The sequence below is a fragment of the Nomia melanderi genome, chromosome 2 (assembly GCF_051020985.1).
Source record: "Nomia melanderi isolate GNS246 chromosome 2, iyNomMela1, whole genome shotgun sequence".
NCBI classification, from domain to species: domain Eukaryota; kingdom Metazoa; phylum Arthropoda; class Insecta; order Hymenoptera; family Halictidae; genus Nomia; species Nomia melanderi.
The window spans coordinates 22,069,585-22,085,669 of record NC_135000.1 but is presented as its reverse complement, the minus strand read 5'-3'; the positions used below and the strand labels follow the sequence as shown (position 1 = coordinate 22,085,669).

Sequence of the window (16,085 nt, the reverse complement as noted above, 5' to 3'; positions counted from 1 at the left end):
TGTCTTCAACACTCAGATTTTAAAGCTAAGCCCTGAAGGTTCAAAAACTCTAGCGTATAAAACCCTGCACCTTCAACACTCAGCGTTTAACCTTCAGCTCTGAAGCTTCAAAAACTCGGTTCTATAAAACTCTAAGCCTCCAAGACTGAGCTATTAGAGTCAACCCTCCAAGCTTCCGGGTTTCAAGTTTTCTACAACACCATCTCGAGTCCATTGTCTTCTACCTGATAGTACACCACGTCCGGCGTGTCCTCCGCCACAGTCCAAATAAGCTCTGCCGGTTCGCCCTTGTCGCATTCCAGTCGCAGGGTTTCGAAGAAGTTTTCGAACGTCTCCATCTCCTCGCTCATGTCCACCGTCTTGTCGACCCATCTGCAGTAACGACCGGCAGCGGTCGGGAACGGATACCCGTCCGCGTCGTATTTCACCCCGGCGAACACCTTCTGCGCCATCTGTTCCTCTTCGGTTTTCTGTCCGAAACCGCCCTCCATGCTGGTCGTGATGTAAAAGGGGTGGTACCTGGCGACGGGAATATTATATTCAAGCAGATTCGCCAGGGAATGGGCCGCTCGTTCGTGTAACGGGCGCCAATTACTGCGCCGAATTATGCGAGCAATTTGTATCGCGAACAGTCCGCAGCCTATGTGCCCCCGTAAATTCCGATTGTAATTATCGAACATCGAGACGCTCGTGGACACACGGCAGAGCAGAGGGAGGGTTGAATACGCGGAATATAAACCTGCCCTGTTAATAGTTCGAAATTTCAACTCGCCTGGCCGGATTAGTGGGATCGTTCCCGCCCTCCACTATGAACGTGTACGTCTGTCCCCTCTCGACGGTAACCTCCGGGATCAGCAGGTCGTTGATGTACCAAACGATTTCCCGGGAAGGCATGCCTGCGATACATATTTATTTAATATCGTAAATTGACACTGGAATCGCGTATCGATGAATACTTGCTTTCATTTCACACGGTACCTGCTCTTTGAAATGAAATCATCAGTTTTTAACGTTTGACGCTGGTAATAATGTACTCAGTGTGAACTGTATAGTTGGATACGCTTAAATACCTGTTATTTATGGTTGCATTGACTTATGGAAATGAAAGGAAGATTTTCTAGCCGGTTTCTTCTTAGAGATTTCAAGATTCATCGATAGTTTTTGCGAATAGGAGCATATTGTTATTGTATTCTTAAATCAGGTGTATTGTAGCGGCAGTTGAAGTGTTTGCCGAATATTTTTTAGAATGAAACCTTTCGTCTATATGTTGAAGATTGATAATGATAGGGGATCTCTCGATTGTTACCAGTAATCCTCGAGTATCCCCTCTTCCCGCCAGTGGGTCCTAGCCTGACGCTGAACGTAGTCTCGTTGGTGATCATCAACGGTGGCCACGGTTTGATGTCAAATGCGTCCGGTCGGTTGTAGAGGGAACTCGGGCACTCGTGGACGTTCTTCGACGAAAAATCAATGCGAATGTCCTCGGTCGTCTTGTCGAAGCTCTCGTGAGCATTAGCCTCTCCTCTCGGGTTCAAGGGTCCTATCGCTGCGATCACGCTGGTCTCCGAATTCGGGATCATTCTGTCCTTCACCGGCTCGTTCGTTCTTAACGGCCTCGTGTAGGTAACTGGAACATATGGCGAACATCACCGGAACAACGGATAATCAGACATCAGATCGTAGATCTCAGCGTGTTCATCGTTTACAAAAGATCGAAGAAGAAGAAGAAGCTATTGTCAGATGAAAATCACTTAATTCAGAGTCTCGTTTAACTGTAGATTTACGGAACCCGTTAATTCAACGCATATTGGATTTTGCAAACGTTATTTGGTGAATGTTTACGTCAACTTTGGTCGACCTAACCATGGGTCTATCCTTAAACCTTCGATTTCTAAGATCTAAATGAACGAACGCCTATTTTTCTAGGAACATAAACTACAATAAATGTCCGTAAACCTAGTATTAAGGACGCTAACATTCACGCTGCAATTGATTGTTTATTCATTGATTTTACGCCTCTTAGTCTAAGATTCAACTGTTTCGAGTCGCAAGAGTAACAAAAGATTTCGAATTTTCGAAATTTGAAATACTCCTGGGTTTCGAGAGGTTTAGAGGTTTCGGGTGACTCGTTCCTTTTCCATGGTCGAACACGAATGAACAAATCCTTATGAAAATAAACTAAAACAAAACACATATAAAGAATATCTGAAAATAAAATAAAATAGGATATCTACGAAAAACATCTGAAAAGAAAGTAAAGTAAAATAAAATATTTGCATAACGAAAGATCGAGGGGCGTCTACCTGTGGTCACCCCGTCCTTCCTCTTCCCATGCACGAGGACGGCATCGTTCTTCCCTCCAACCCTCTCGTCGGGGCACACACCCTCCTGGCCGTTGCACTGCGTATACGCGGATATGTAGTAGTCCTCGACGATGAATTCGCCGGTCGTATTGTTGTAAGCGACCACGACCATGTCCCCGCCGATCATCTCGGGTCTCCCGTCGGTGCCGGACAACCCGAACGCCACGTACTGGTCCTCCCTTATGAGCCCCGACAACCTGATCTGTATGTTCTCGCCGATCATCTCCCATTCCACCTGCACGCGGCCCTGTAGCATCTCCTTGCAATTGGTCAGCTCGTATCTGAACTGCGGCGGTGGCGGTGTGCTGCTCGTCTGAAAACGACCGGCGTCGCTCTTCAAACATTCCGAAAAACGAAAGAAATGGAACGATTGAGATTGAAAGTGAGGTGTGCAATGTCGATTCGAAATGAGCTTAGTGTTGAGAGAGACAGTTAGAGATAGAGTTAGCGAGAGAGAGAAAGAAAGAGAGAGACAGAAAGAGAGACAGAAAGAGAGAGAAAGGCATAGATTTATAGTGGGATAGATGGATAGACAGATAAATAAATAAATAGATAGATAAGTAGATAAGTAGATAGATCAATAGACAGAAAAATAGATAAATATTTAAATAAATAAATAGGTAGGTAGGTAGATAAATAGATAGATAAATGGATAGATAAATAGATAGATAAATAAATAAATAGGTAGGTAGATAGATCAATAGACAGACAAATATAAATAAATAAGTAAATAGGTGAGTATATAGATAGATAGATAAATAGATAGATAAATAGATTGATAAATAGATAGATAAATAGATAAACAAATACATAAATAAATAGATAAGTAGAGAGAGCAATAGGTAGATAAACAGATAAATAAGTAAACAGATAGATGGATAGACAGACGGATAGATAGATGGACAGATAGATAAGTAGATAAATAAATAGGTACATAGATAGACAGACAGATAGATAGATAGAAAGATAACGTGAGTGTGCATGTGTACACTTTTTTACATTACTTACAGGATCGTACCACCAAGCCGGCTATCCCGATAAAATTATATGCGATTAATTCAATTTTCGATGATTCAAGAGAAACGATGTTTAATTCATGTTTACTTCATGTTTGGGTATTACGCGTTAAAAAAAAAACATTCGACAGTTATAACGAGGAATCGAAGAGAGAAACCGGGGGCGGGAGTGTGACAGCGATTGTGATATTTGTTGCGTTCTCGATAATATTTCGTTGTTCAGTTACCGTGATTTTGGTCTGACCGAGAGCGGGCGGAACGTCGAGGTCCTTCGGGATGAAAACGTGCCCAAAATTCTGCTTGGTATCGATGCACCACACTGACAGCCATTCGATATCGTACATGGTCAGGTTGCCCGGCAGGACTAGCTCTATATCCACCCCCTGGTATTGCCTCAGCGGCGACAGTCTGGAAGAAATCATAATAAATTTTAAAAAATGATCTAAAGTCTTAAGTAAACATTAGATTTAATTATTCAATACAAGTCGTTCTTATAAAATATTCTATTTTATCATCATTATCATAAAACAATCTGTTTCCGTTTCAAAATAATAACCGTCCAATTCATTATTAACGCCAATACAGGATTGAAATAACTATTATTGCGATATATCTCAAGTCCGTTCTTCCGAAAAATTAGAAATGTTAATTCGCAAAGCTGCGCTAAATCATATATTATCACCGTATTCCTATATCACTATATTAAATATCTTTCCTCCCGTAAAAGTGAAACGCGCGAGCTCGATTCGCATATTAGAAATGTTTCACAAGATTCACAGAACATTCCTGCGAAGGTTCAACAGTACCTTTTCCTCTCATCGGGGACTTTGGTGCCGAACGAGTTGGGCTCCGAGCCGTTCCCGACCCAGAAATAAGCTTCCGGACCTTTCCCGTCGTAATGCAAATTCGGAATGTAGAAAGTTTTGCTATCTAGGATGGTGATGTTCCCACTGCGAACTCCATGGGCCAACTGCGTGAACTTCGACAGCATTTTGGTTTCTGGTGCCTTCAGACCAGCCGGGAACACCACGTAGCCGAAATTGAGCTGAAAATAAGGACACGCTTGATCCCCCGGAAAAGCCTTCAAAGTTTTTGCTCCCCGACTCTTTCGACCCGGTTCCGGCCGTGGAATCTTTACGAAGTCGCGGGGTTCAGTTTTCAACGGTCCCGCGACTCCAAAAAGCGATGTAGAGAAGGCATTATCCCATGGACCGTGTACACTGGTTAAGCTCGGCATTAATAAAATGGCGAATCTACGCGTAATCCCCTGGGAGAAATGCTTTTAACTTTTTCCCAGCGAAGCCCGCTTCAACGGAATCGCAGACCGTGATCGTTGAAGAATCTCTGTTGGATTAAACTGTCGCGTCTTTCTACTTGTTCCTATTACAATCCTCCTACGCAGTTTTGCGCGTTTCATGGAATGAAATCCAGTGTTTCTCATTTCCGCTCGCGCCTGAATTTTAAGGATTACTATCTCGACGTCTGGCGAAGGATGAATTCACGATTGTACATAGTTAACATCGAAAGTTCGAGTATTAAATACGTTCATCTTAATGTAGCTCTCGAAATATATTCGTGAACACTTTATATTCTGAATGCCTCTTTTATATTCTATCGCTATATTTATTTCAGTCATCTATATTAAGACTTAAGAATGTTTAACAAAATTTTAAGCTTAAACAATTTAAGACTGTTTCTTCAGTTTACACAGCTTAAGAACGTTCGAAAGATTTAAGAACGGTTAAATTATCTATAGACCAATTAAATTAAGCAATATAAAGGATTCAAGTTTCACTTAATCCTTTGCACTCGAGAGGTGACTCTCATTCATCACTTGATTTCGTACAGTACAACTGTAAAACATGATATTTAATATTATACTTCGTACAACAACATAAATATAAGTTCCTCAACGTACGTGTAATTTCTCTTCGAGTTAGTTTCACAAAATACCGTCCTTATCTTATCAGAAAATGTGAAAATATTTCTAGTGAAAAACGTCCGAGTGCAAAGGGTTAATTCCCAAGGAGAAGTACTTCGGTGAAAATGACACTTTCTTCGACAACGAAATCGAGAATCACGCGGAACTCCGGGGTCAGAGGCGCGGGGTCATTGACAGGTGAAACTTTTCCATCAGGAGTCAAAGGAGACCGCGGTTTCCGGTCTTTCGAGTAGGAACCGTCTCATCAGCCTATCTTTCAGGGACCGCGTATTTACACCCCAGCCGTCGAAAAAGTCGATCTATCATTCCTTACCCCATCCCTGTTGAAGCTGACGCGCCGATGGGGGCTGGTTTGAGGTCGTTTATATTCTAAGTTCCGTCAAACGTCTGAATAAGCGCGCGACGAGACGTCGAGGGTCGCGGGGGGAGGGGAGAAGGGAAAACAAGAGGGAGAGAAAAAGTAGAAAAAGATAGACCGGCGAGAAGGACGAAGCACGGTGAAAGTAAAAAGAGAAAGATCTCGAGCGGGACCTCGTAAAATCCGAGAAACGGATTCCACCCTCTATACAGGGTGATCTACTCTCTTACCCCCGGGGGAGCGTTTTACGGGAGAAAATTCAACGTTCTCGACGATTTCTCGACTCATTCCGAAACCCTCGGACAAATCTATTCGCTTACGATACAGTTTTATACACCTCCGACCCCCGTCGCTCACAGCTTCCAAACATTATTTCGCGTACCCCTTGCATCCCGCGTAATTCGCGATTAATCCTTTGGTTCCCGGTGGCGTCGCCTTGAAACCACGCGTTTCGATATTAGGAACATGTGAACCGGTGGACTTGTCGCGAAGTGGTCAGTGTGAAATCGATACGATAACTGTTTATTTTATTGACAGTTAAAATAGCATTTTTAATAGAAATGTTTGTTTTCATTGAAGTGGTATTAGTTAACGTATATTGTGAAAATAAACGATTTTCTTAACGATTCCATTCGAGAGGTAAAGGGTTAAAATGTTCGGCGCATAGTGTAAGTCTGGACAAAATGTATTAGGGGTAAGAGACGCTTATCAGCTTTTTGATACTTTCACTGCTACGTCTGAATTCTACGCGACGCTTTGTATAAACTTGAGCATTTATTTTCTTGGGAGCGTATCGAACGAATTTTGTTGGATGTATTGAATGTAGGAAACTCAGTAGATCAATTGTTATGGAAAATCTCAGCTTTTTGGTTTCTAGTTTATTACGAAAACTGTTTCGATTGGAGCTGTGATGAGAGTTTATTTGTCAGTCGACGCGTTAAAAGCGACGTGGAATCGTTCCGCTGGTTTCAATATGGCGTCCATTGTCTGTTCTCGATAACGTAGTACGCATCGAATTCTTATTGAACATTTTTATTCGCGGATGTATATTATGGATCTACTATAAATGTACATTTGGATTATTAGTGTAACGTGGAATCTTGGTTTCCCCTTTTCTCTATGGCAAACAAAAGTCTTTTTATTTACGTCGAATCGAATTAAAAATTCTATGCAGGGTACGCGTGCATGCGGGGCTGGCGCACCGATTAACTCGCTTCCTATTTTTCTATTGTCTTTTTTTTTTATCGGCCTCCTCGAAAAACTGTGCCAAGAGTCGAAGATTGAAAAGTCGGTTGAATATCTTCGACGTCTTCGATATTCCGCTCAAGGCTACTGTATACGTGGCCTGATTCCGCCGTTTCGAGATGTTCTTTGGAACCGACTCCCAGACTTTTGTCTACAAAGGAATCGATACAGGGCGATACCTTGAACCGGGCGATATGAGTTTCCATATCAGGGTCGCACGACTCGTTACATTATTTGCTTTTCCCTTTCTAACGGGTCGTTGATTGTGGAACCGCGAAATTCGGTTGTAATATTCTCGAAGAAACCGGTATAACAATCATTTTCGTAACAGTGTCCTCGAACTTCTCTCAGAGATCAATGAAATCGTTACACGTATACATCGAATAACCAACGGAAAATAAGAAACTACTATTCAATATGTATTTATTCATATTTGTTCATATCCGTTAATATCTAGAATGAAACGTAATTATCACGAAAAATATTTTCGAATTGAATTCGATCTAATTAAATGAAACGTGTATAATGCAAAACTACAACTTAACACGTTCGCTACCAGTCTCACATATTTGTGACGGCTGCAATCCTACATTTTATATAAAGAAAATGAAATTAATCCTATAGATATAGTTAGTTAATGTTATAAGCTACGAAATTACATTTAGGGATTCAATGAATCGTTTTAGCTTCATTTGCTTCAATAGTTTGTTTAGAAGATATATTGAATCGAATAAAATATTATAATTCAGAGGATCGCCACTGAAACAAGCACTGCTGGCGAACGTGTTAAGTTGCTGTTAGCAAATATAATTAGTTGGTTCGCGATCAATTTATTTACTTCCAGAACGAAGTCCGCAAGAATGATTTGCTTCCGACAATAATCTAAATGGATCGTAACAAAAATGTTCGAAGATACCTCGTCGCGCGCCGTTCGAATAGAATTCCGTCCGCTGTCTAAAGAGGAAGCGAAAGATTATTGTCGGGAAGGGCCACGATTTTTAAGGGACGGATGCTCCGAGTTTCTCAGGGCACCTTGATCGAAATTGTTCCCACGGCTTTCGAATTTAATTTCCCTCCGCCGAAGCGCATTATCCTCAGGAGTAGCAATCCGTGAAGACGGATCCCGGGGTTAATGTGTTTAAATGCTCGGAGGCGGAGGCGAGGCACGGGCGCCAGCTTTAGAAATGTTTGTCAACGGGACTTTAACTCCGACGGAAGATCGATTAATAATTTCCCGGTAAGCCGGGAAGCTGCCGGGCTAGAAAACTTCTTCATTAACCGAACCGGCACGCTTCAAAGGCAACATCACGAAGACGTTCTACTCGCAAATTACTGTTCCGCGGATAGTTCGCTCCCATTCAGCCGACAAATCAACGATGACCATTTTTAACTCTTTTAGGGTTGAAATAACGATCTTTCGTTGTGCCCTGTATTATACTACACTTTCTTCAGGAGACAGTGTTTTAAAAAATGTCTGTTTAGATTTTGAGATGTCGATGTTGGGAAAAGATAAAGTCATATATTTAGACTTTTTTCTCTGCGATTGGTAGTAATTTTGTAAATAAATCGTTCAGCATTCGTGACTAAGTTTAATGATCATTTTATGTAATATGTGTGTGCGTACATAGATACGAATTATATGAATGTTATTATATTCTAATAAGCATTAATTACTAAAACATCAGAATACTTTGTTGCAATATAATTGATTTCAAAGACATCTATCCCTCTACACAACTGATATGTAAATCATCACTGAACACAGTCAACCAACAACAAAAAAATACTTTAGTCTTTTAATTTGTAATATTCTGAAATAATTTAGTTTGAAATATTCATTCGTACTTTTAAATAACGTGAAATAAATAGTACATAATACTAATGATTAGTTTCCATTACACAATTTTCTAAGGTTCCTAATGGAGACCGAAGCCATCGGGACAAAGCTTCGAAAAGTAGTTTCTCAACTTCCCTTCGAGTCCCGTCAGCTCCGTCGGCCGTCGAATGCTAATTCCGTCGTTAATAATAATCATTATCAGCAGGCTGGCTCCGCCGTACTCCCGAGGGTTCGAAATTTGCACGCGCATTAATCCCATTTCGTTTAAGGGCTCGTCAATCATATCCACCCTCCGCGGCCCGGTCTTTGTGCGAATATACGCGCGCGCACACGTACAAACACCGGAGATGCTGGATACCAATGAACTGGGACTCGAGCCTAATGGTGTTTTGAGTGGGCACGATGTACTCAAAATTGGTTCTCCAGCGGGCACGAGGCTTGAGGGTCCGTCTGACAGTTTCCACATTGGATCCTGAACCGAACGAATGAACGCCGATTGATCGCTTATTATTTAACCCTTAACGCTCGACAATTTTATATTGACACTTTGCGGACGAGACTGTCTTAAACTTCTAACATTTCATTTCATAAAGAACTGAAGTATGCATCGGAGTCTTGAATGGTAAAAGAAAAAAGCTACATGTCGATATCTCGTTAGTTGAATAATCATATTACTCATTGGCAGTTATAAGTTTAGATATCGAAACTCGAAGTCGCCATTACGGTGACATTCGATGGAAAGGGTTAATCCTTACGGTACAGTTATCGATATCTTACAAACGTTAAATATCTGAAATGATTAAAAATATATAGTTTCGTTTTAACACTATGATTAATATATGGAGAAACTCGCACTGAAAATGTCTTTTATAAGCAGCGGAAATTACGAATCCTAGGAAGCAACGTGAAATTCTGAAATTCAACACAGCCCACACGTGTCAATTCGAGATTCGCCGTCAACCCTTGACATTAAACAACAAGCACGAATACTTTCTGTTTGACGGTGATCGACGCCCACCATCTCCTGCCAAATACCACCCTTTGTATCCCACGCGATAGGTTCGTTTCATTTAATTACCGGACTGCAATATGCATTCGCACAAGCACGCATAAAGGGTGTTCTATCTGTTCGCGCGCGAACGTTCCTTATCACTTGTTAAAGTATTAAGTATGCTTCAACGATAAACGATAATTTAATGGATTGTATAATTTATTTAAACCACGGTGTTAGAAAAATGTCGAAAATTCGTTAACTGTAAGTACAAATGTATTCGCGACGGTAGAATGTTAGAGGTTACGATATCTAAAATCAAAAACTGCGAAGGAATAATTTAATCATTCAACTAACGAGAGTGACACGTGGTTCTTTTTCTTTTAGTGTTTAAGACTTCGATGTGCAATTCAGTTTCTTATGAAAAGAAATGTTAGAAGGTCAAGACAGTCTCGTTCGCAAAGAGTTGGTAGAAAATTGTCGATCGTTAAGGGTTAATTATCAACCTCTCGAACATCTTTAACACGAAACCGACCTTTTTTATTCGATCAACTCCTCGAAAATCCTGCGATTTTTCCGAACACCTCGTACATCCGTGTATACATTTCGACGGGCGGTCGGAATTTTGACCGCGCACGTCCTCATTGTCCGTTTCCGGTGTCAGTTATTCCCTCGAAGGTATTACGTACTCGGCATGGTCGGCCATTGTTCCCGCGAAAATTACCGACAGGCGCCTGGGGAACGTTAGAAATCACGATACTCCGACATTAATTACGGAATGAATAAAGCGAACGCGTCGATGGTATGGCTGGTAATTAGCGGGCAGCTTTATTAGCCCGGTCGCGGGTAAACTTTCAACGTCCGAAAAGTCAAAAGGGCTGACTTCGAGAAGTTCCGCTGTGGTAATAAGCCGAATCGCGGCGAACTGGTTGATTAAAAACTACTCGAGGAACGAAAAATGAAATCACGGGTTTCGAAATCTTCAATCTGGCACGGAGACGAAAGAGAAACACCGCACTGGATTCAATCAGTGGGCAACAACTTTTGAAAGTTATACAGACTGCATTTTACTTACACATCATCGAGTTTCATTAATTTTCTGATCTTACCTCTTGACATTTCTTCTGTTTACTTTAAAAAGTGCTACCAGTTTCTTTTAGCACTGGAACTACCGAACAAACTGACTTTTATATTTTAATACAAATTACAAGAGTACATTTATTGAGATTTCGATTGATTTATATTTCAATGTACGTATTATGAAATCAACTTATTTAATAATTTCACAGGACAGCTTCTGAATCTTTTCAATATTTTCAACGGAAGAAATCGAGAATACATCAATCTGATCTTTTAGTGGATCTAGTTTTAAATTCAAATCGATATCGATATCAGTAAATATACAAGTATACAATAGATTTTTTGGAGTATGAAAAGAATACAACACGATTTCGATCGCTCAGGGGTTAGCGGAAATCGCAGTTTCCGTGCGGCGAACGGGTAACGGGTTTGTGCGCATGGATCGGTCCTAGATCCTGCGCGACGAAGACATCGGTTTATAAACCCGGTAGTCGCGAGGGTTCCCCGTCAATTCGATACCTTTGATCTGGTCGTTATTCGCCGGTCCAAGTTCCAACGGGGGAGTTGCTTGCAGCCCCTAATAGACTGTTTATCTCGTAAGCCCGGATTTAGATTCGCATCGGGTCCTATTATGCAGCCCGTAGGTCTGTGTACCGCCGCACACTGTCAATCTCTTTGGGCGCAATGTCTTTCACATGCGATTGAATCAAAATAAAATACTTTCGGCAACTCGAAGAGAGGATAAACCCGCAGAATGGAATTTTATTCTTCGGGTCACAATCGGATCGCAGTTCTCTACGAAAGTACAGATTTTTATGAAACAGTTCGTGGATACTGGGCTCAAACAAATATTTAACTATCTTTTTAGTATTGTGGATTTCATTGACGAGGATTGTTTAACATTTGAATGAACTGCATCTTAGCGTACTCTGACAATTTTGGGTGAATTATACCATTGATATAATTAGTGTTATTCAATAAATATCGTCAATTTCAAGAAAGTATTCAAACTGCTTGGATTTTCCAAATTTTCGGAATTTTCCACTGAATTGGGCCCTCGATCTCTTCATAAATACATACAATCGAAATCAGGCTTTAACAGTTTCAATACCATTGATGAAAATGTGTCTCTAAAACAGAGGCAAAGTAAAGATTACACATTACACGTACCTCTTAATACGTTATGCGCCATGTTAGCCGAAGAACTTCTGAACTGTTTAAGAACAATTATAATGTGCAAGACGAATAACGTCGAATAAAACTGTTTAATAACGTAAGTTGATAATAGTGTCATGCAAGGATTGCGATGATAAATAATTAATGACCACTCTTATCTTCGCTACTAACGACTAAGTGTCACGTAAAACGCTCAAGATTCCCATAGCATCGAACGTGTTAAACAATCCTCGCGCGACTGAGAGCCACTGCACTATGTACAAGTTATACCCGAGACGAAATTTTCTAATAAGCGGGGGATCCCGGAGCCGAGGATTTGGTGCGCGTTTTTTCCCTGGAAAAAATGGAACGTGACTGCGTCGACGTTCCGTCGATCAGGATTAAGATCCACGCAGGATCGGAGCCCCTGGGCGCGTAATTCACGGGGCGGTCGGTCCCCGTGGACGGACGCGATACGGCCGATATCGATATACTCGTTATAGCGCAGGCGGCCGACCGAGCAGTCGATATTCAATCAAATAAATCCCCCTAACAAACTGGAGAATCAGAGATAGCATCGAGAAACAATCCCGCCGGTAGGGGAGCGACTACGCAATCAGGAGCGGAGCCAGGAATCTAATAATTTGCCCGCGTGACTGGGGCAACGTCTCGTGGCCGTATTATTTTTACGCTCGGGGAAGAAATTTTTACTTGATCCGGCTGGCACGGCGATCGACGGCGACTCTCGCGAGCCAAGCTCAAACGGAGAGTCTCTCAGGTGTTCGGTCACGCGGAAGATGAGGTCTTCGTCCGGAGGATCGATCTTCTTCATGCTGACGCGCGATGGTAACTACCAGGCCCAATCGTTCGACACGATCATTTCATCAACTTTACGGGACACTACGGCCCCCCGTCTTGTTCACATTCCTCTTCAGTCTTTCGACACAATCATTTTATTACAATACTGGAGAAGTTCTTTCTAGTTGCTTCCTATTCTACTCTTCATAGTTTCTATTACTGAAAAGATTCGGTTCTGGGCACCTTCAGTTTTCGAAATTTACGTCGGTTTCAGGTAGTACTTCTTTTCTCGATCATTGGACTTAGTTATCTTTATTCAGTTTAAATATTTTCTTTATTATCGTCAGTCTTACTGTTCCTTAGTAATTGATTAACACCTGAGGTTCAATCAAGTATTTCAAGTATATTCGCATCGAGTAGTACAAACTTTTCTAGAAGCAAATTACCAAATGCTAAACTAAGATCACTGCGAGATGCTTCTACACGTTTCATCGCGAGAAAATAATCCTGACTTCGTTTTTTCCAAGCTCCATCCCCAACCCCTAGATGTTTTCCATCTTATTATTCTATGTTTGCCGATCGATTCGATCCCCTCGCGATTATCCCCGCGCGGGACGCTAACGATCGCGTTCATTTCTCGAAACGAAGTCCGGGGAGATCGGCGCAGTGCAGATCCTGGACAGGTCACGGCTGTATATTATTTTAGCGCCTTATCAGGCCCGTATCGTCCCCAGTCAGCCGGCTGGTTCCCCTTCGGCTGGCGCTCCGGCCGACCCCCGTTGCGAGGCGCACGTTCTTACGGAAATTGAGACATCGAGCCTCGTTAGGCTCGATAGCAACGCCCCTTATCCTTGTTCACCATCGAACCAGAGCACATTGTGTTGCACTTTATTGCTGCCTGGCGAGCCGGTAGTAGTCGGCCGTGATTATCGTTCGACGCAGCTCCTAACGGACGATTAAATTGATAACGCAGTTGGATCGGCGTGTCTTCGCGATGGTTGCGCTCCACCTCAACATTCTGGATCGGGGACTTTTCGTTTAGTCGGCAGGGAAGCCACGGGTTACCACGATCTTGTGTATTTTAACACATCGCGTACTGGCAACGAGAGATCTTCTTTTTATATAAAGGTACTCAGCTATGTAACTTTGCTAATTACCACAGCATTTAAAAAGATATTAAATTTGATATAAGTTGATCTCACTGAAAATCGCTATCCGTATAATTCAGTTTTTTGAAAACTGCCGGTACGCGATGTGTTGACATTTTGAAGGGAGAAGACTGATCATTTTCATGCAAATGATAAATATATCTATACGTAATTAGTCGACATTTTATTTATAGAATTTACAGTTGAAGTTTCTTGATTTCCTGAATTTAAAATTCCTTTAAATCAATAACGGTGCTAACTTATTAAATTAATTCCCTTCAGTGGAAATGAAGAAAGCGGTGTCTTGAGGTATTGTGAAATTTCCAGGATAATAATTGAAAGATAAACGAAACTAAGAATTTGTAATAGTTTGAGAATCTATTTCTTTCTGTCGGTTAAAGAAATTTGTGTGTGAATGTCCTATCGGCGAAGTACGGCGTCGTTCTTTTTGTTATAAATATCGGATTTCACGAGCCCGTATTCGGTTAGAAAGGTAACGGGAAACGACGATAAAAAAAGGATGCCGTTGTACCGTGGTGTTTAACAAGGTCAAGATGTATCGTGTTTTTTCATTCCCTTTGCGAACCTCTCATAAAATTCCAATCCGAAGTCAGAGCGGCGAGCAATTGGCTTGCGAGATGCTTGAAACCCGAGCTGAAAAGGGCCGCTGCCATCGGGCCCGTCCGTTCGACTTTAAGTAGGTGATAAATTAAACGAGCCTCCCTCTCCGTAATACCTCTATATCTTAGACGGTGGATTTAATGGAACTTTTTTAACCGAAACTTTATACTAGCCGGGATAAGCTCCCGTTAAATACGTCCCGGATGGCTAATTACACGGATTTCTCGCGTCGCCTCCGACTTTTTCCCGCTCAACGGCTCCCCTAACCCCATGAGGTTTCTTTTCGCTTATTTACCAATAACAATCACGGTTTTTTTATTGATTGAAATTCGAAACGCGGAGGTACTACTCGAGGCTGTACTGAAACACTAAAAACGTGACCTTGATTCTTAGTTGTCATCCCAGAACATGAAAATTTAGAAGATATATTTTCTCCTTCGACTGAAAGACAAAAACTCAATTTAAGTGTACAACTTAGAGACAATAGCATTGTTCACCTATCGCCTGGCCACGAGGTTCCAATAATATTAGGCTGTAGCGACAAGTTTCACCTAAAACGATTCGTAAACGACGAATTCACTCGGTTACACAAACATTACTCCGGAATCATTAAAATTCCCGAATCTCTCAAAGTCGCTTCGTTCATCATCCCCTGCCAATATTCACTAACAAAATTTCAAAGCCAATTTCCAAGTGTCTGCAGATTAAAAAACATCCGTCTCTCGTGTCAAACCTGAATCCATTACCGTACCAATACTACTCTATCAATCCACAATTCGAAGTAGAAGGAGTCCGCAAAATGCATCGCGATCAGTCGCAAGGGTAGCCATGATTCCCAAAAAGAAACCATAGCGCCACGAAAATTTAAGCAACGAACTTGGCGTGTCGCGCGGCTGATAACGATTGCAGCACGGCACGTTACGCGACGATTCACCAGCGTCCTCGGAAATTTAATTACGGCCTGGCGCCTCCTCGCGGGGGTTATCAGGGTGCAACGTGCGCCGCGTGATTTCTGAATAGGGCCGAGAGCAATTTTCAAGGTGTACACGGTGTATCGCCGTTCGAGGAGCGGCAACAGCAGCAGCAGCAGCGAAATCAGCATCAGCGGCGGTGGCACCGAATCCCCGACCCTGTCCTGCACGGAATGACGAAACTTTCCCGGCGGCAGGAGGACCGGGTGGGCGGTCCTCCGGGATACCTGGAACTTTCGCAAGCTCTCGTCCAATCGGCGTGTCGGGAGCGGGAAAGATATATAGAGGGGAAAACGGATGACAGAGGGTGCGAAAGAGAAGTCACCGGCCGGGCCGAGGATCGGCGGGAAAGAGAGGCAGCCGAGGAAAGGGGGAGGAGGAGTCTTCCAGTCAGACAAGGACGAACGGACGGACAGACAGAACTGCGGCTCGAAGGGTGGAAAACAGAGACGGAGGGACGGGAACGGAGAGAGACAGAGAAAGAGACGGAGAAACCGAGCGAAGCCCGGAACGCAGCGACGGGAGTTGGAAGTTAGAAGAAAATCGTATAAAACTGAAAG

At 42.3% G+C, this 16,085-nt stretch overlaps 1 protein-coding gene across 6 annotated transcripts in view; it reads right to left on the bottom strand.

The window, feature by feature from the left end:
- The window catches only part of LOC116424729 (protein Skeletor, isoforms B/C), a 91,808-nt gene that overhangs the window by 11,099 nt on the left and 64,624 nt on the right, over positions 1-16,085 (bottom strand). For all 6 annotated transcript variants that reach the window (XM_076364961.1, XM_076364959.1, XM_076364960.1 and 3 more), the window contains exons 5-11: positions 4,186-4,424; positions 3,607-3,787; positions 3,372-3,392; positions 2,304-2,676; positions 1,307-1,627; positions 773-896; positions 225-519 (exon numbers count right to left, since the gene is read on the bottom strand). In XM_076364961.1, the coding sequence (XP_076221076.1) occupies positions 225-519; positions 773-896; positions 1,307-1,627; positions 2,304-2,676; positions 3,372-3,392; positions 3,607-3,787; positions 4,186-4,424 (1,554 nt within the window). The remainder of the gene's footprint in view (positions 1-224; positions 520-772; positions 897-1,306; positions 1,628-2,303; positions 2,677-3,371; positions 3,393-3,606; positions 3,788-4,185; positions 4,425-16,085) is intronic.